Here is a 20594-nt window from a genome sequence, read left to right on the forward strand (position 1 = left end):
CGGTGCAGAGCGAGACCAGCTCTGAGCCTCAGCTCTCTGCCGACTTCCTTATTTCTGAACAGGATGCTGAGATCTGTGTGTAAAGCCACCGCAGCTCCAGTTAGATTAAAAGAAAGCACAGACAGAGAAGTGACAGAGCTGTCTTCAAAATGCATTCATGCGCGCCTGCACTCTACGGGCAATTTCACCATCGAGTCTGTACATTTGCATTTTTGGAAACCTTAATGTCTCAAACCAGGAAATCTGATGAAATGTCACACTTGTTAATTTGAGCACTTCCTCTGTGTCTGTGTGTGTCGCTGTCAGATAACACAGAAGAGGTTGAATAGACTTTACAACAATGTAGTGATAAACCATGGAAAAGACAGGACTGTTTCAACTGTTTAATTTCTAAATTTAGCTTTGTTTTCTAAACCTAGTTACCTACATTTCATCAGTCATTTGGAGACTTTATTTAATGATGGAAATACAGAATACTGCTGTATCAATCAGAGTATTAATATTAATAAATGTTTGGATAATAATTGAGAAATACTGAACAGAAAACGGGACAAATAAGAAACAACAATCATTTAAAATTTCAAAATGTAATACACAACTGTTATCTCAAATTATCATAGACTAGAATGACGTCTTTGAATATCTTAATCTGTATCTATTTAACAATTATATGAAATGATTAAAGAAAGTCAGTGGAGACACATATTTCTATTTTTACTTAGTAAATGATCTGAAAGATGTCTTGATTATCAATGACAATGATTTTCTGTAGCACTTTGTGTAGCATTATTAGAAATGAGAGCAGGAGCAGCTGAACAAAGCCTCAGTTTGTTCAGCTCAAGTGTCTAAAGTGAAAGAACTGTGGCGTGATTACACTCTTTGCCATATAATGTTGCACAGTTACATGCTTCACCATTTTCTGACCATAGGGTTTTTGTTTTTTTCCAGAAGCCTTTTTGAGGGACTCAGGAACTCCCATTACAGAACCTGAATTTGGACCAGAGGGAACTTTTAAGTTCCAATTTTAGTTCCTACCTCCCAAAACTTCCTGCTCCAGGGTTATTACTTCCCTGCCAGTGTTCGGAGAACCGCTCTCTCAGGATAAACTGTGAGTGGAATAAAAACGCTTCGAGAGAGGAAGTTCATCCTGTCAGGTGGGAAATACTGTACGTATTTAAATGCACCGCCAGTGTTAGAACGTTGGTTGGAATAAGCCACTTCATTCTGCTCAGTAGAAAAAGACATGATATAATATGTTCCCTTGTCTTTAAGCACATTAATATTACCAGTAGTTCATTTTGATAAAGGTATTTTCTACTCATGACGACGAAATGACCTACTTTCATTTTCATTTTTACAACCCTATAAATATTACTGGTAATTCATTGATAGAGTTTTAGATATCACTTTTATTCCAGTGATTCATCCTGTAAGAACATTGGAACTGTGTGGATGCAGAACTGCTGACAAATCAAAGGAAAACACCTGAATCAACAGGTAGAGAAACACGATGAATGCAGAAGCTTGAGGGGTCACTGACTGGCCTCATTAACATGATGATTTTGTGAATCAGGTTTTATTGCTACAGCTGAAATGGATTGGTTGATTAACTGTCAATCACTAACTGTTGCAGTCACAGTTCCTCCATTTTGATTGGCTGCTTTTCTCAGTTTGACATACAGTATATATCACTGTACATTGAATGTCTTTGGGGTTTGGACTGTTGGTCAAACAAAACTAGCACAATGAATGAATGAATGAATGAATATGTCACATTGGGGCTCGGGGGATTTTTTATAGGCATTTTATGGCCAAAACAATAATCAGGAAAATAATTGGAAGATAAATCGATTCTGCAAATAATCGTTAGTTGCAGCTGTTTATGGCTTTCGCACAAAACAACGGGAGTTTTTTATGTCTACCATCACAATCAAAACACAAAATGAGGGAACATCTTGAATACTCCAGAGAACGTTTGATTTGTTGATTTTTCCTTTATTTGTGACCCATCTGTTTATATTAAAATGATTACTATGATCAAATAAGCATCACTGACAACCCTGACAATATATAGTAGAATAATAAAGATGATTTGGATCATTCTTGTAACATTTCTCCAGAAACAGTTGTGAGCCTCTTAAATATTGGGGACAAGTCTACGGTGTGATGTCCTAGTATGTTTCTCAGTAATTCCCTAAATGTAACACATGTTTTGTGTTTTTTTTTTTATATTTAGCATTCTTCAAATCAAATGATGCCCAAACACAAACACTTGCCGCTCCTGCAGAGGTGACCTACTGAGCTGTGTGAGTGACAGAGTGAGGCCAGACAGCTGACACGCACCATGTGTTGTCAGAGCAGAATAAATGACAGCTCAATAGCAGGGGTCTGATCTTGCTGCACCTTTCAATTATAAAAACAGCCCCAATGTCAAAAGTGGGCTTAAAGGGGCCTCGATGTGTCGCAGCGTTTTACCTTGAGGTTTCTGTGCGGTCGGCGGTCTGGGTGAGGTGGAGGGCTGGGGCCGGGGTTTGATGGCAGGCCTGTCGTGACATTGTTTGGGGGTCGGACCTTTCTTTGCCAGCCGTGGAGAGCACAGATAGTCCACTGAGCCACACTGGTACTGCAGAGAAGAGGCAGGGAGGTCTGCAGAGAAGAGACGAGAAGAAAGACAATATCAGCTATTGATCGATATAATGAGATGACACTAGACACACGTGCACATCCCCAGTGCAATCGTGTTACAGCGATGCAGCGGTGTGCAGGACTGTAGGTGGATGACCTTGAGCTCAGGATGATGCCCTCAGACAGAGCGCAGGGGGACCAGGAGAACCTCTGCAGCATCGATCCTGACACCAGGCCTGAGGCAGCAGGCACAGAGCTGCGGAGGCTGCATATTGGTTTCTCTCACGCTCTCTGATAGGCCCGTATCTGACTGACTACAGCTAATCTTCTGTGGACACTGCCTGTAAATAGGTTGTTTATGTGTGTGTGTGTGTGTGTGTGTGTGAGCGTGAGAGAAAAAGCAGCTAAATAATGGAGACCTGTGTGAACACCACATCAAAGACACGTTTCCATTGCCCCGTGATGGACAACAAAGAGCTCTGGTTCAGACTGTACCCCTTTGGTTTGATCAGTCTGGCCTTGTCTTTTGAAGAAACTGAACTGAATTTCCTTTCATTGGTTTTTATTGATTTAAAAATTATGTAAAGTGGCGGTTTGAAGTATAAGGCTATATGTTAAGTTTTACAAAATGACCAAAACAAACCCTAAGTGCTAAGCTCATGTGCTCCTACTAAAGATGTAAAATGGTTACAAATATCTACTTTTATTATTAAAGAAGGATAAAGTTTAGTTGAAGTTTACTTTTAAACAAACGTTACTCAAACTATCGCACAACAAGCTAATGGCTAAATCGGCAGTTCTTGTTTTGGTCTTTTGTTATGCGATTTGCTGACAAAAAAAAAAGCAGAGTCCAGACTCATGCTTTATGCTGATTTGCAGATTTACAGAGTTTTATTTTCTCGGGCCCTGATGTTGTTGTCTTAATTCTTCCAGTGACAAAACACACCTCAGAATATTTCACTGTTACAGGAAGTGTTGAAGAAAGTGGCGAGAAAACAGAAACAAGGTGCTGACTATGCAGTAAAATTAATTTAGGTAATTAAAAAAAAATAAAGAAAAGAGAAATTAAATCAAATTTGCATCTGTGATGATGCACACAGCACTCGGGAAACACAGAGAGAAAATCCAGGATAGAAGTTACGATGTACATCTGGCTGTGGTCCTACTGTCATTTGTGTTTTTGAATTTCATTCAAGAGAAAAGAAATCTGGGATCTGCAAGAATCACAATACTTGTGTGTGTGTGTGTGTGTGTGTGTGTTTGTTTGTGTGTGTGTGTGTGTTTGTGTGTCTGTTTGTTTGTGTGTGTGTGTGTGTGTATGTGTGTGTGTGTGTGTGTGTGTGTTTGTTTGTGTGTACTGTATGTGCTCTGACCACTTTCTGTGTTTTTGGCTTTGCTGTTATCTGATGTGTCCGTTCATTACCACAGAGTGACGTCCCTCAGTAGATTATGATAACAGCCTTGCAAACTACAGCCACACATCTCCGTTCCTTTGGGCTCATGGATTTGATCTAGTCAGCCCAACTATTTCTCAACTGGATTACAGCACGAAATTGCACCGAGCCCCCACAAGAGCCCTGGCACATCTAATTTGGTGTTTTTAAGCTGTGCTCCAGGCGGTGGAAGGGGAGAATTCAGTCTGTAATGAGTCCTGTTACGCTGTCTGCCCCATGTGGCACACTGCAGGCTTTCCCACCATCTCTGCACCACAACAGAATAAGAGCAGGCAGGGGGAAAAGATGAAGCTTGCAAACATCCCCCTCAACTCTAAAGAATACAGAGATTGAAAAATGTGAAACTGTGTTTTCTCCACAGAGAGTCACAAATCCTATAGTAAGTAAGTTTTATGTTCTTTCAGACTGTCCTTGAATTTGGTCCCTAGCAACATAAATATTGTGAACCTCTTGCTGTGGTTTCTGCTAATACCATCTCTAAATCAGCGATGACTTGTGGGTTGAGTCACAGGAAAACGTTGACCTGTGATCAAGTGAACAAGCAGGTCCTTCAGGCAAACGGCTGCCTGGTGACGAAACTCTTTGACCCAAGACTGGCTGGGGTCGTTCCTGGGAAAAACAAACAGCACTGAAAGACGGACACATAGGGGCCGGTACCTATGGAAACTCAGCGCAGCCATGGTTACCTGAGAGCAAAACCTGGCCCTCATTTCGAACTGCCCAACACCAAACAGGAACTTGACGACACAGCAGAGCCAGAAGAGCTGACACACACGGTTTCTCTTAATTAAAATCTCACAGACCGAGGATAAAATGACACGACACGTCAACTTTCAACAGCACCCAAGGAATACACAGTGAGTACATAAGCAAGTAAATAACTTATTATATCATATCACAGTGATGTCAAGCTGTTGCAATAGACTGTTAATAAAGCTTACAATAATTCAGAATAGAAAAGAAATACATAATTAGTCAGTATTAGAGAGTATATTCTGAGAAGGGAGCCGGTTAGGGAACATTACCTTGCCTCCAACTGTTCAGTTTCACATATCCAAAGTCCAAAGAACAAGTAAGTGGAAAAATCTCCCACACAATGCCAGTTAATATCAAAACTGCCAGTGCGCGTGTCCGACTGAGACTAGTCTTTGTGGCAAACACACACACACACACATACACACATCAAAGTCCTTCAAAGCTCAATCCTGCATCACACCCACACACACACACACACACAGACACACACACATTCACCTATCCTTTCCCAGGTGCATTCGAGGAGCTGCACCTGTCTGTTCACCTGCCAAACCTGATCCAAGTAACTCCACCCAGCGCCAGAGTGACGTGATAGGGTGTCACTGTGGAGGCCCAACGATCCCAGCGTACAGCTACAGCTGGCCCACAGCTTCGCCCATATCACACCACTCAACAGACGCTGTCATCGTTCCAAAACTGACTTTAACCAAAACAATGTCTCAAGCTACGGGTCAGCCAGCTAATTGGTTTGGACTCAGAGGGATCCAAGTGATGAGATTAACATTGTAACTGTAATTTTAAGAGGGCTTTTGTGAAAGTGCACAGGAGAATACTAATCTGAGCTCATGAATTTCATTTGCTCCATGCCGGTTACTAAGGGATGGATGAATAGGACAATTAGACAGGAATTACACATATTATCACCACCGCACCCGTATGTTACTGTGACAATCTTTCCCTGCAGAAAACAATTTCAAGCCAGTATTAGTCATTACACATCCCTTTAATTAGACAAACCAAATAACATTTTACCTGTTCATTCGTGTCTGTGATGTAAGACGCTCTTAGGAAGTGAACAGAACAAACAGCAACCAGAGAGCCCAGCCAATAATTTGGACTGTAACCTGAAAGACTGCATTACAGTGTATTTCTAAAAACAGTGAAGTGGACTGCTGTGTACGTAACAGGCAGAAACCTTCAGGTATGTGACAGGGACATATTGGAAACGTAAAGATACTCTCACCCTCTCTCTTTCAGTCGCAGTGAAAAGCACGAGGCCCCCGCCAAATCTCTGGCGACACTGTGATGCTGTCACAAGAGAAAAACCTAAGGGATCTCTGTTATGTCGCTAACAGCAGTGCAATATGAGTCTGTGTTTGAGCGCCTTCACCTGCTTTGCATTTAGAGACTCTCTGACATGCCATCATGTACAACCTTTAAACGCTCTTTCAGCTCTGTCACATTATGAGGCTTGAGATGTTTTTACTTAAAATGGCTGAGTATCATTTCAAATTTTTTGATATTTGTGCTGATACCACACCTGAGTTTTGGTACCAGTGCGAGCAGATTTTTTTTTTCACACCTTACTTTGAGGAACATAAGAATGATTTCTTTGGAACCGGGTTTAGGGTTAGTTGGATTTAGACTGAACGCTCCAGACTGAAATATCTAAACATCTACTGGATGGACTGGTAAACAATATGTGCAAACATTCATGGTTACCAGATGATGAGTCCTAATAATTTTGGTGATCCCGGAGGTCACCTTTTGTGGTTTTGAGTGAATATTCTCTGCATAACTGTTACATTTAATTTGATTCAAACATTCAAGTTCCCCTCAGGATGAATAGTAATAACTCTGGGGAGCTTCATAGCACCTCATTTGGTAAAATTTGAATCTATCCAATAATAATAATAATATTCTCACAAGCCTTACCTGTTCTTTTAGATTAATGCTATAGTTATAAAATGTTAGCATGCTAACAAGCTAAACTAAGACAGAGACACGATGCACTGCTGTGAGTAAGATAAGCCTTGCAGAGCTGCTGGCACGACTGTATGTGACTTCTGGTCTTGTTCATTTAACATAAAACACCAAACTTCTCAGATGTTACATCGGTACATCCAGCGGTATCAACAACTTTGCCTGCATGAAATAAATTTAGCAATAGTTTGATTAAAATTGGGAACCAGGAATGAGTAAACAAGCTTATGAATCAATATTAGGTTTCAAAATATATTTCTGCACCAAATCAGTATCAATGTTCAATCCCCACTCTCAAAATAGGTTAGAGCACGGTTTTTTGTTAGTTAACAGCTTTTTTAAATAAATAGAGAGCAAAATAAAAATTCTAATTATTTCGGGAGAAATTAGTCTTCAAAGCAAAGAATGGTTTGGCGGCCTGTTATATTCTAGTCCAGTCAGAGCCCCAGGTCATTAGGTGGTGGTTTTTGAATTGTACCAGATCCAGATCTGGTGAACTTGCTTTTAGCTTCTGTTCTCTGGCTGATGCCTTTGTAAAACTGTGTCCACAGTTTTTTGTCCATTACTTTTCCTGGAAAATAAATTATCATAACAAAATAACGTATTTCATCACCAAACAGTCACAAAATTTGCATCATAATTTAATTAACTTTGATAGCAGTAGCTAATATCAGACAGCAGCTGTTACATCTTTAAAAACTGCCTCATTTTGGAACAAATGTTCTTCGCTCTTTCTCCTTTTTCTCAAACACCCATGAGAGACACAGACTCAAAACACACATACACACAAATACACACTCAAAATTGCACAAACCTAGCTAGCTGTCAGTCACTGTCAGCCCTGAGGCGACCCCCTCAGAGTCATTTATTACCCATCATCCCTTGAGTACAGTCCTCTCGCCCCAGTGCTGTCTGGGAGACAGATCATTCAGATTCAGCAGAGTCTTCCCAGTCAGGCAGCCAGTCAATCAGGTCTCCTTCCCGCAAACCAACCCCTGGTGAGGCTGAGCTGACACCCCCGCCCCCATCACTTCAACCACCTCCCAAATTCCCCACCAAGACGTAGCTGAGTCCTGGTGACATTTTTTCTGAGTATGGCACCTCATTATTCCCACATCACCATCAGATTTCCCACTTCCTGCGCCTGCATTAGACCCAGTCTGCTCCTCTCATTCAGCCTGTGTCCATGTCTCTGTTTTGCTCTCTCTCTCTCTACCCAGATATAGACCATATTGATCTGGTTTTTGCAGTCTGTTAGAGGAGCGGTCTCTCATCGAATGACTCTTACATTTATAATGAACATGGAGCCGCTTAACTTCTAAACTCTCACAGACAGGCGCACACATACTGGGCATGCCTCAATGCCTGATCCTACCAGATAAAGAAAACAGAGCAAAACAGGGTGAACAGTAGAGAAAGCAAAAACAAAACAGCAGCCTGGAGAGAGCGAAGGTAGTGGAGATAACAGAGAGGCCGACTGTCACTATTAGTTTTAGCACGATGTCAACTTCCACTCCATATCCATCCTCCTGTCCCCTCGCCTCATCCTGTTTCTACCCTCCCTGTGCAGCAGGAGACAGTAATGAGCGCTCTGACCTTGATCTGCTTTTCAGTGATTACCCCAACAGTTAAAAACCAGAGAGACAGAAATCCACAGAGAAACACAAAGACTAGAATGCATATTTCTGAAGTACTGTGAGGTGTCAGACTTGGAGGCTTATATGTGAAAATTAACGACGGTGAATGAAACTGGGACAGAAGTGGGATGAGGATTAAGATAGAAGTTGTTCACTTACTGAATATAAATAAATAAATATGACATCTGTGGATGTTTTGACCCCCCCCCCCCACACACACACACACACAATAAAATTGATCACTATTGGAATCCACCATAATTAACAAGAATTCAGGCTGAATGTAACAGCCGAGCTCAGCGAAGGACAAATCAACAAACCTTTAACAACATGCCTTTAATCCTGCAGGGGGCAGCTTTTGGTGCTTAAAAATATCAATGAAGCTAACGAATACTTTCATCATTGATTAATCTGCTGGTTATTTTTCATATTCATCCTTTTTGTCTTTAAAATGCCAGAAAATAATATAAAATGTCTGTTATAATTTCCCACAGTCCAGGGTGATGTCTTCTAATGTTTTGTTTTGAACTTCAGTTCGATTCAGTTTATTTTCATGTGTGACAAAGAAAAGTATAAAATTTGAGAAGCTAGAAACAGCAAATATTTGACATTTTTGCTTATAATAAATAAATAAAATGATTATTTGCTTGTCAGAATACTTGTAAATCAATTTTCTGTCGATCAACTACTGATTAATTGACTAATCATTGACTAAGTAAATAAAAGGGAATAAGTGGGTGGAGCATCACTTTAATAGGATCTATGTCACATACACGCTGAGAAAGTGAATAGAGCAGAGAGAGGAAACGCTGGTGCCAGTACAACAACAGCTGCTCCTGGATCTACAGCAGGACAGATCCTCTATCTCTGAAAATCAGCAGATTTCCCTCAAGGCTACAACTAACAGTTCACCACAGGGTTTATTAACACACACACACACACACACACACACACACACACACACACACACACACACACACACACACACACACACAAACAAACACACATGCAATCACAAGGACAGAAGGATCATCAGCTATCCAATCGCATACAGTAGCATCTGGCCCCAGATTACAAATCTATATTCATCAAATTCGCTTCATACTCTGTTATCATAACCTGTCACGTTCCCTTTGTCAGTCCCTCTATTAGTCTGAGGAAAATGTGTTGTGTCGTTTAAGAATTAGTGGCGTCTCAAGTTTCACTAGTATCATGGCTTCCCAGGGGCTGGGGTGAGAGGAGGGGGGGAGGGGGTAAGTCATCTTGTTAGGTTTGTCCTCTCCTCCTAAATCAGGCCAGTGGGCACAGCAGGCACACTGACATGTCTCCTGCACTAAGTGGGAGGATTTCACCAGCTCCCACAGATTAGGACCATGCGATTTTGTGGGGGGGGGGGGGGGGGGGATAAGACAGGCAGAGACTGAGAGGTTGAAAAGAGGATGAGGAGGCAGCAGATGGCTGGAAAGTGTTGATGAAAGTCATAGCCGACTGTTGTGGGAGCAGAGAACTAATAGAGACTTGCAAATGAGTGCGAAAAATAGGGGTAATGACATAAAGTAGAGTTGAGTGGTTTGAGAGGAACCAGGAAGTATGACAGCGGTAAGAAAAGTGATAAGTTGCAATCTTCAGCTGACATACAGTCGTCGAAGCTGTAAATACAGTGAGGAAAAAATAGGCCCATCTGCTTTCTGTTCCTGTAATAATACGCTGCAACTGTCAACAAGTGGAGAACGCTAAACATAAAAAGACTGACGAGTTAATATCAGTGGCATCGTCCTTGTGGAGCCTCAAATAAATCAAGTTACTCTAGGAAGAATTCTCCCTCAGAGTGCCCTGAGAAACCGAAGAAGAGGCTATTGCCGTGGCAACAATGCTGATCTATTTCGCTAATATAGTAGGTAGGTCATGATGAACTATAAAGAACTACTTTTCTTTCAGCGGGCACACAGTTCAGACGTTGGTGGACGTATAAATGTCAAATGAATTAACAAGTGACTAAATCAGAAAAGGATCCTGGCCACTGTCCTTTACACTGCAGAGGAGAGCAGACACACCATGCAGCGCTCAGTCCTTGCCGGCAGGGCGGACGAAAAGCTGAGGATGAGGGATGACACAGTCATTGACCTTTTTCCTACAGCATGACTCAAGGCCTCACAATCTTGCTGCCAACTATACTGATACAGATAAGTCATGGGCGAACACTCAGAGTTTACAGTAAGTAGCACAGTGATGTGAGGACGCAGCAAGGGGATGATTCAAATTTATTACCAAACACGTGACTTGTTGCACACTAGCAAGTGGCCTCTGCAATTTTGGCCTCTTGCCTGTCCAATTCACAGCCCCCCCCACTACCACAACAGCTATAACAGGACTTTTATGAGGCACGGTGCAGAGAAGTAAGCCTCCATTTGTCTGGATGCAGTGCAGTACAGTAGCCCAGAGCATTTACGGTAAAGGAAGCAGCCACAGATTGGCAATTAGGGCAACACACACACAGGAGAACAAGGGGGTTTACAAACCTGCCTGTGGAGATGACTACCCGACTGTCCCAGAAACTACTGAAGCCTACTGTAGACGCTCTCAATGGCGGCTTTCACTGTGTAACCCAACTGGCAGTTTTGCACAACAATCAGAGCAAAGCTGAGCAGGAGCCCATCTTTTTCCTCTCCCCAAGTCCATTTAACTGAAACACTAACACACCTTCACCAGCAAAGGGAATTTCTAACTGGTGGTGCTGGAAAAATACTCCAGCTCTTTCCATTCCCACAGGGGGTGGGGGAGGTCTCAACACACACAGGTCTGCTTCATGAGTCATCAGCACCCGAAGCCTGAAATAGCATTTTCAAAAACAAATTTCAATCTGTCCGAAGAAAGCCATATTGTAATGAGGATTACGCAGTTTAATCTTCTGGATCCAGGCATGATCACTCTTTGTACTGACGAAGGGGCTCTGAAGTGAGAATGTATTGATTATTTTACCATATATTGATCGGTGGGATTAACCAATCATTGTGGTGGACAAGGCCGGTTAAAAAACCAGTCATCTGGTTGACATGCATGATTGATTAATTGCTGACTGATCGATGACTTAGATATTAACGCAAGTCAAATACAGTGACCCCCCCCCCCCCCCCCCCCAACATTCACACTAACACACGTACACATGTTAACATGCACATGCATACATTGTTCTTTCGCAAGGCTCGGTCGCTTAACTTTATAGAAACCCATCTGCAGTACAGACCACAAAATTACTCTGACACTCAACTCATGTCAACATTGTTCCCGTTACACTGTGATCTGCGAACGTTTTACAGCGTGCGGCAAAGTGCTCCACTGCGACCGCAGAAAAACATTCAGCAGCTACCAAAAACACTGCCGACCAAATCACTCCCTTTCACAAATAAAAAGGCAGCCCACACTGAGAGAACATGTCGCAGGCGACCAAAACACACCTCTCATAGCCACAGAATTACACCTCTGGAAAAGCTGGTCTCCCCCGGCAGAACAACAGGAGGAAGTGGTGAATGCAGAGTTACGTCCACTGAATTCAGCTTTTCCAGTTTCCATATGAACGTGTTTGTTGAAAAAAGAGGCATTTACTAATTAGAAGGAGGAGAGGTTCCCAGAGGAAGTGTGTATATTTGTGCTGTGGGTGCATGTGTCTAAAGGGCTACAACTGATGATTATTTTAATTACTCAGTATGTCATGGAAAATTGTTTTTGTTGAACAATTTATTGTTCCATGTAAATTAATGAATCCATTAGTCGAAAATCAACAGGAGTTAGTCGACAGAAATTTAATTGGCAACTATTTTGATAATCAAATAGTCATTTTAAACAAATATGCTACATTACATTCGCTAGTTTCAGCTTCTCAAATGTGGGGATTTGATACTTATCTTTGTCAAACACAATAATAAACTGAATATCTTTGGCTTGTGGACAGTTTGAACAAGACTTTTGAGGACGTAACAATGGGTCACAAATGATATTTTGCAGACAATCCATGAATCTGAAAATTAAACGTCATAAAAAAAGAAACATTTGGTCAAACAGTCCATAATCTGAAGGTACTGTATTTAACTGACACTGTTAAAACATCTGAAAAACAAAAATGAGCATGTTTCCCATTTTTGCTTGATAAATGACGAAAGCTTAATCGACTGTCAAAACTGTTCTCAATGAATTCTCTGTGCTGATACACAATGGACTCTTAAGCCGCACACAGAGAGGAAGGGGTATTATGTGAACATGCAAATATCGTTCTGATACATCTGATGATATCATTTTGCTGTTTGAAAATGAGGAAGTTACAGCAAGAGAAAGTTTCATGCTGGTGCTGAACAACTTGACTTGAAAGATAAAAGCTAAAGTACATTGAGATTTCTTTCTAGGTGAAAGTCATTTTTTATAACTTTTTCTGGAAATCAATTGAAAAGAAAATTGATTCAATTTTTTCATTACTATTTCAGCACTACTTCCTTAAAACCATACGCAAAGTTCTGTCCCACAACTCGACCTTCATTCTCTGTGAGCTGCGTGGTAGCACTACGTGAGGTGGACGGGTGACCACCACACCCTCCCTACATCTGTTCCAGGCAGGATGGATGTCAGCATGTGGAGGGGAGTGTCTATGAGGCTGATGACAGTCAAAGGGTCCCCGAGCGGGACAGCCCAGCCCTGTACAGGTCAACGTGTCGCCCATTCCAGTCCAGCTCAGTCCAGTCTGGTTGGAGTAATCCAGAAAGGGTGTGTGGACGTAAAAAGGGCTGGGTTGATGAAAAAGAAAGGGCTGAGGGTGAGGAACAGGGGGTAATGTACAGTCTCCTCCCCTGTCACTGCTTCTCTATGCTGATACACACTGGACTCTTACCAACATACACACAGAGACAAAAAGGTCACTGTGCACTCAACACCGACGCGTCTTCTTTGACGTCAGAATAATTTTTCGAAATGTCACTTGGCTCCCGAATGGCAGCGTCAGCAATGGGATGTCTCCGGCAAGGAGCATCTGAGGCGAGCAGCTCCTGTCAGTCTGTCTAAACTTATGAACAAAGTGTGTGACACCAGCTCACTGGGCTGCAGCTTCTTGGATGAGTCACTCAAATTTGAAAACTGAGAATACTTTTAAATGCCAGCGAGGGAGAAGTCTAAATTAACATTTTGTGCAGGAAGAGTTTTGAATGGAAACCTAAATCACTCAAACCTTTTCAATCTGAGGTTTGTGGATGGCAGAATTAGCTAAGACATGAGAGCAAGAGGCCAAGACATACTGAGAACCACACACACATGCACACACACACCAAATCACTGTACAAGGAGAGGCCTGTTATAGAAGCCAGGTGTACACTAGACAGACTAATAAAGGCTCCTATTTCCTCTCTAATGGCTCCAGTATTTCCCCTTACAGCACTGCAGTGGCCACAGCCATGTTAGTGTGCCCACACAGGAGACAATGGGACTGCCAGGGTCGGCCTCTTATACACTCAGTCAAATATAGGAAGTTATGTTCTCACTGTCTGAACCTGAAATATGGATGCTGACCCGCAGCTGGATGCATGTGTGTTCCAGAGCTACAGTGTCCGTGAGTAAAGAGAGAGACAGTTTATCATGATTGTGCTATAATCCAGCTGACCCTCTCATCTTACATTAGTTTACAGATAACAGATTTTGTCCTTCGGGAATAAAATCTGCTACCATTACAATCCATTATGTACTTCATGATACGTGAGTCATGTGAACACAAGACAATGAAGGAAACCCTGAGGTGATGTTTTCTTTTTTCATTTTTGTGACACTTAACAATATTTGCTGATAGTCGCTAAGGAGTGAAGACCCAACGAACCACCTGATAATCGATGAATCATTGATTAGTAGCTCCTGAAAAACCCTGAATCAAGGACCATCTAGCAGATAACGATGAATTTCTGGAACGGACTGGGAGACGCTGTAGTAATGAATCACTAGTGATGACAAGTCTCTGCGACACGAACAACAAACACTTTGTCCATAAGTCAGTCCTGATTAACTCTGCAGCTTCTCTTGTGCACTTAGCCTTTTTGCCCCCCCTGTTCCAACTAGCTAAACCTAACCCCTTTTTACCACATGACCACTGGGGGCCTCTGGAATGGGTCAGGTATCATTTCTTTTCCTTGCACTTCATTAGAAAAATAAACAAGCAAAAGCAGGAACATAAATTACAACTTTCTTTATAACTGTTTTTTTTTAAATTATCATTATTAGTATCAATGATTTTTATCATCATCATTGTTATTGTTGTTGTTGTTATGTCGTAAGTCCATTACCTTTTTATACTGTCAACTCATGTTTGTCTCATCTGACTATGGCCCTTTCAAAATCAACTTCAAAATCTGCTTCTGTGTTAAAAGAAAATGTCAAAATAAAAGCCAAAAAATGAACAAGATCTCAAACTTTACACACATTTATCATGAATACACCACGTATGGGGATCATTTCCAGTGGGCTATGATATATACACAGCCCTTGCTGAATTTCTATCGAATGAGCTGCAGAGAACCACAGTCAGCTGCGGCAGGAGCTCTGTCATCTGTCACCTGTGATACCTGCAACAGCTTGTCTCTGAAGGGTCTGAAGGGTCTGAAGGATGAGGCGAGGATTGATCAAAGAGCGTCCAATTAGAGCACTGCTGTTATTGCCGCTACATGGTGTCAACATCAGGGGTCCACGAGGGATGTATAGAAACAGCCCTGGGTAAGAGCTGTTCCTATACATCCCTGGTGTGATGACACACAATATTTTATAGAGTGTCTAGAGTGCTGCTAGGCCCCAGTTAGCTTGTTTTCAGTAACACATACCTACAAGATAATCATATTCTTCCTCTTTCCCATTTCCACATTACCCGATTTTTGCTGCCAGGAAACATCAGTCAAGCTTTGTGAACTACAAAACTGGAAGATCACTAAGAACAGCTTACTGTCCTGAAATTTACCATTTATGGTAGTTCCCCAGTTACTGCAAGCAGCCCCATGTGTGCACAGGTACTAACTTTCCACTTTACGACGAGACATTAACCCCCCCCCCCCCCCCCCCCCACACACACACACACACCCAACCCCCCGATGTGAACATGGTAGGAAAGGATTTTCCAGTCAAACATCCCTACAAGAAAGTGTATTAAAAAAAAAAAAAAACTAAACTAAACAGTAAATAGTAGCTCACGTGCACAAACACATGCACGCATAGACACACACGCACGCACATGTTTACTGTACATGTGCTCACACTATGCCCTGCAGCAGAAATTCAGTAAATATCTTGTTACTGGCCACATGAAGCCGTCCCTCATCCTCCCAAAAGCAGTAGGACACAACTACAAAGACACTTTCAGCATTAACACTGAAACCTTGTGAGCTTTTTAAGTGAGCAGCGGTTTGAAAAACAGGAGACAACAATTAGATGCAAATGGGCTCCTGCCCCATGATGGAGGTCAGATTAAAAGATGTTAGTTATTGCTCTGATTGAGTTTGTCAAGGGGAGGGGGGGGGGTTGTTGTTTGTGAACGTGTGTTTTGTGCGTGTGATTTTTCTGTTTCTTCTCCTGTCTGATGCCAAAGGCTCGTACAAAGACAACACACATGCTCCACTGGAGACAAGAGAGCTGCTAACACTTTCCGACTGACTGCCCAGACCAAATGGACAAGTAAAGGACACACGCACAGCAGGCATATGCACGCAAAGACGCAAGGACACGCATAAATACAAGTTGACAAAACACTTGTGTTCTTCTTACTGTACAACTTGAAGAATGTGAGCAAAAGTTCAGCTGAAAGTGTGATATCAAACAGGAACTGAGCTCTGTTTGGGTGGCTGCAAGATACACATAAAATATGCTTTGTTACTTCCGGTTAAGAAAGTGGCATGGGTGTCTGCTGATCCATCCGTCTGATCACTTGGCTTTTCTTTTTTTGCTTGCTGAGTCCTATAATTACGCTGCCAACGCCACAGGAAATGGCATCAGCAGTTTTTAAGTGGAGGAAGACCCCAGGTGCCCAGGGTTGAGAGGAAGTTGTGGGTATAATTACCAGGGTGATAAAGTACACTAATCAGGATGACACATGGTATCTGCTTGTGTATGTGTGTGTGTATTTCTCTGTTTGTGTGTGGCTCGGTCAGTTCTCCAGCATCTCTGACCAATATGGAGCATTTCCTTCCTCTTGATTCAACCGAGGAATGAAGGCAAAACCACAAGCATGACTTTAATGAGTTTATACAAAATCTACATGGGGTGGACGAAAAGAAAGAAAAACACTCAAGTTTTCGAGGAAGTTTAAAGATGCAGAAATACAGATGTAATCATCCAAACTAATGGCTCCCATAGCATGGCTGCCCTCACATAACAGACCCACCCCTGTATTAAATAGTTGTGGACACTGTGGGCTAAAGACATCCTTTCCTTTGGCTTTCTCTAAAACTAAACCTGTCCAGACGTAGGAAAAAGGGTGAAACATGACTCACTACTTTTTCCACTGCCCAGGGGTTGTAGGATTTTGCCTTTCACATGAGGTTACTGTGTGAGTCTTTGTGTGTTGGCCTTGAGAACAGGCGGTTCCTACATGGCAGCCTCAGCATGAATACCAGCTTACTGGATTCATAGTTTGACTGACAGCTCACGACGAAGTGTTTTTGTTGAGACTGTGTCACAGAGGTGCTGATTCAGTTCATTTCCCCTTAAGCCTCAGGACCACCGTTCTTCTTTGCTGATGTGGCTGTTTGCTTTTAGCAAATTAAAGAACTTTGTAGTTGCTGAAGCAAAGCATCACTAATTTGGGCACTGGCAAATAGATGTGTTTTGATGTTCACTAGAATTTGGTTGTGCAACTTTATATCCGGTACACTGTGGTTTTGTTTTTATCAAAGTCCTTCCTCACGTGGTGTTTCTGTGATTTTGTCCATCCACTGTATATGTAAAACGACCCTGCTTCAAGGACTGCAAGATTAGGAAATCCAGTACCAACAGAGACATGGAGATTCAGAGGTCATACTTTAATTACACTTAAAATAAATCCATCTAATAGACATGATTATGTTGATATATGAGAAGCCTGCTTCTACACAAATACTACACCAACCTAAGAGGATCAGATCGCTCCGTCACCAGTGAAGCCTGCGATGTTCCAGGAAATGTAAGCAGCTGTACAGCTGTACAACACTGGCGTCGTACTATGGTATATATGTCAGCCAGACCCTGTAGCTGCTTGGCTCAGCACCAGCCCATTGATCTGGGTCAAAAGGTCGTTGATTAGACTGAGTCTCTCAGTCTCTAGGCAATGCCACAGTGTCTGCCACACACTCAGCCTCGGCTCGGCTCACACAGCTGCTGCTGGTCGTCATGGAAACACTCAGACTCCCCGCTCCTTAAGACAACTCCCTAGTCAGCTAAATTATAGTGTGCCAAAAAAACCCTAAGAGACCGAATACAAACAGTAACATACCAGTGGTGAATAACTGACTGAACACACCAGAGCTGGCTGTGTGATCAGATAAGCTTTAAATCATCTCTGAAATCACTGTCAAGCTGCCATGAAATGACATCACTGAGGTAGTATTGGTCATCACCGTCATTTTAATTCATTGCAACCTCAGCCGCACCTTAAGTGAGCATGTATTGACTGGAAGTTGTAAGATTGCCAGAGCAAAAATTGTCTGAGTGTCGCTTTATCGGAAAGACATCACAAGGGCAATGAACCCAAAAAACACTGGCTCTGTTCGCCTCTCACTACGTTACTCACAACACATCACTTGTTCAAGGAGCTAGAGGGCTCAGCTCTCACTCCTAATTACACACTGTGGTATAGATGAAAGAGAAAACCAAACAAACTAGAACCGAAGCACAACATATGTTGTCCCACTCAGAAATTCCCTGAAAAAACACTGCAGGGAATCCAAGAATCAAGGCAGCGGAAAATTGCCCCCAATGTACGTTCTCAATAAAACATGCAGACTGCCATGTATATTTCAGAGGGCAGTGAGAATTCAGCAGACAGCTGCAAGCCCACACACCCAAACATATCCCAGACAGAGGTTTGGTTTGGAGGAAAACATGTATATTTGGAACAGCAGCAGCAGCAGCAGCAGCAGCAGCAGCACCTGCTACATGCACTCATATACACTAAAACACATATACGCCAAACACAAGACACATCTTTAAGCAGAGCTCAAGTGTGCACATGTTCAATCCCACATGAATCTACTACACAGACGATGAAGCGCCATTGGTTACTCACCAGCTGAACTCAGTTTGCCATCTGCCTTCGATGTTTTCTCTGCCCTGACTCTCCGTCTGAAATCTGTGGATCTTTTTGCCGTGCGACACAAACATGAGCAAAAAATAGACAAAAAGAAAAAGAAGCAGAGTCCGATCTAGTCCAGCACTGAGCCACGAGGAGGAGGCTGTCTGAGGAGCCTGGATGTTTTACGAGTGCTCTCAGGGAGACGGCATGAGTCTGCTACTGCTGCTACTACTCCTGTTCCCTCATCGAGTCTCTCCAACCACCACGCTGCTTCTCTCCCTCCCTCCCTCCCTCCCTCCCTCTCTCTCTCTCTCTCTCTCCCTCTCTCTCTCTCTCTCCTCCTCCTAGTCGTTCATCCCCTCCTCCTCCTCCTCCTCCTCTTCCTCCTCCCCTTCACCCTCTACACTGTCCCTGCCCCAAAAAAAAATGTGCTCCTCCTGCTCTGCGCTCTCCCTGTCCTGATCCCCACACCATTCAGAGCAGCGGACTAAACAATGCCTCCGCCGCCACCACTCTGAAAGGAACCCAGGAGCAGTTCTCAGCCGGCAATAATGCCTCCCAACTGTCACCATGGAAACTAATGACGGCCCAGGCTGGCAGCAGGAGGAGGGAGGGAGAGAGGGAGGGGGGAAAAAAAGGGGGTAGATGGAGAGGGAGGGAAGAGTTAAGTGAGAGAGAGATGAGTGGAGGAGGGAGAGAGGAAAAGAAGTGGCTATATGAAAGATGGGGGAAGTGTGTGTAAGTATCAGTGGGTGTGACTGCACAGTTGTTGCATGTGTGTGTGTGTGTGTGTGTGTGTGTGTGTGTGTGTGTGTGTGTGTGTGTGTGAGAGAGAGAGAGAGAGAGGATATGAGTGACCTGGAGAAGAGGGAAGGTTTTGGACGAATCCTTCAGGTATTCGTTAGAAACATGGTGATGATCATTTTCATTATCAATTAATTAGTTGGTCCATACAATGTCACAGAGTAGTGAAAAACAAAACACTCACAATTTATTTCTAATTGCTGATTTTGTCCAGTTTTGACATTTTATTTACAATGATCTTAGGAAACACGGCTGCTGTTTTTCCTTGTTAAATGACTCTGTTCATGTCTGTCAACCAATCCATTAACCTACTGACAGTTTAAGTAGCTCTTTCCCAAAAATAATTTGCAATTTTTAATTTGTGTAAGTAATGATACAAAACAGAGGGAAAAAAATGCCAAATTCTCACATTTGAGAAGCTGGATTCAACAAATGTTTGGCTGACTCAAACAAAGAATTGAATATCAAAATATTTGTTGAGTTATATCTGTGACAACTGACTGATCTTTTCAGCAATAGTTCTTTCCTAAAAATTGTATTTTTGATGTGTAAATAATGAATGTTGCTGTATCCCTTGGGGAACCACTTTACCACAAGTCTCTGGGGAGTACATCCGTGTCTCTGTGCAACTTCCCCCCACAGACATGGGGGATCACAAAAGCTGCCAGGGTGACGCGCCCAAGCTGCTCCAACCCCTCTTCATATGCACATATAATTACAACCAACCCCCCTCTCCATATCGCTCTGTGCCCCCCCCCCCCTCCCACTCAATAGTTTGGGGTGACACCGGCCTGAAAGACGGGGTGACATTGCCCGACACCGGCTCTGAACCCTCAGACGAATGCCACCGATAACCATGGAAACACTGCTGGAATATCCGCGGTTCCAAAACGATAACGGGGCTTTAAATCTGAGTGTGTGTGAGGAGAAGAGCGGAAGGGAGGGAGAATGTAAAGAGGGGGATGGGTGGCTGTGTTCGATTTAGATTCAGGAAATGCAGGAGCTTTAAAATTGGAGGCGAGCTGAGAGTGGGTTAAAACGGGGCCTGATTGATCCTCCTGT

General features: G+C 42.7%; 1 protein-coding gene across 1 annotated transcript in view; it reads right to left on the minus strand.

Moving 5' to 3' along the window:
• fgd (faciogenital dysplasia) overlaps positions 1 to 20594 on the minus strand; it is a 55792-nt gene that overhangs the window by 19932 nt on the left and 15266 nt on the right. Inside the window, exon 2 of the mRNA XM_056384918.1 lies at positions 2476 to 2646. Coding sequence (XP_056240893.1) covers positions 2476 to 2646 — 171 coding nt within the window. The remainder of the gene's footprint in view (positions 1 to 2475; positions 2647 to 20594) is intronic.

Source organism: Seriola aureovittata, chromosome 9 (genome assembly GCF_021018895.1).
Source record: "Seriola aureovittata isolate HTS-2021-v1 ecotype China chromosome 9, ASM2101889v1, whole genome shotgun sequence".
NCBI lineage: Eukaryota > Metazoa > Chordata > Actinopteri > Carangiformes > Carangidae > Seriola > Seriola aureovittata.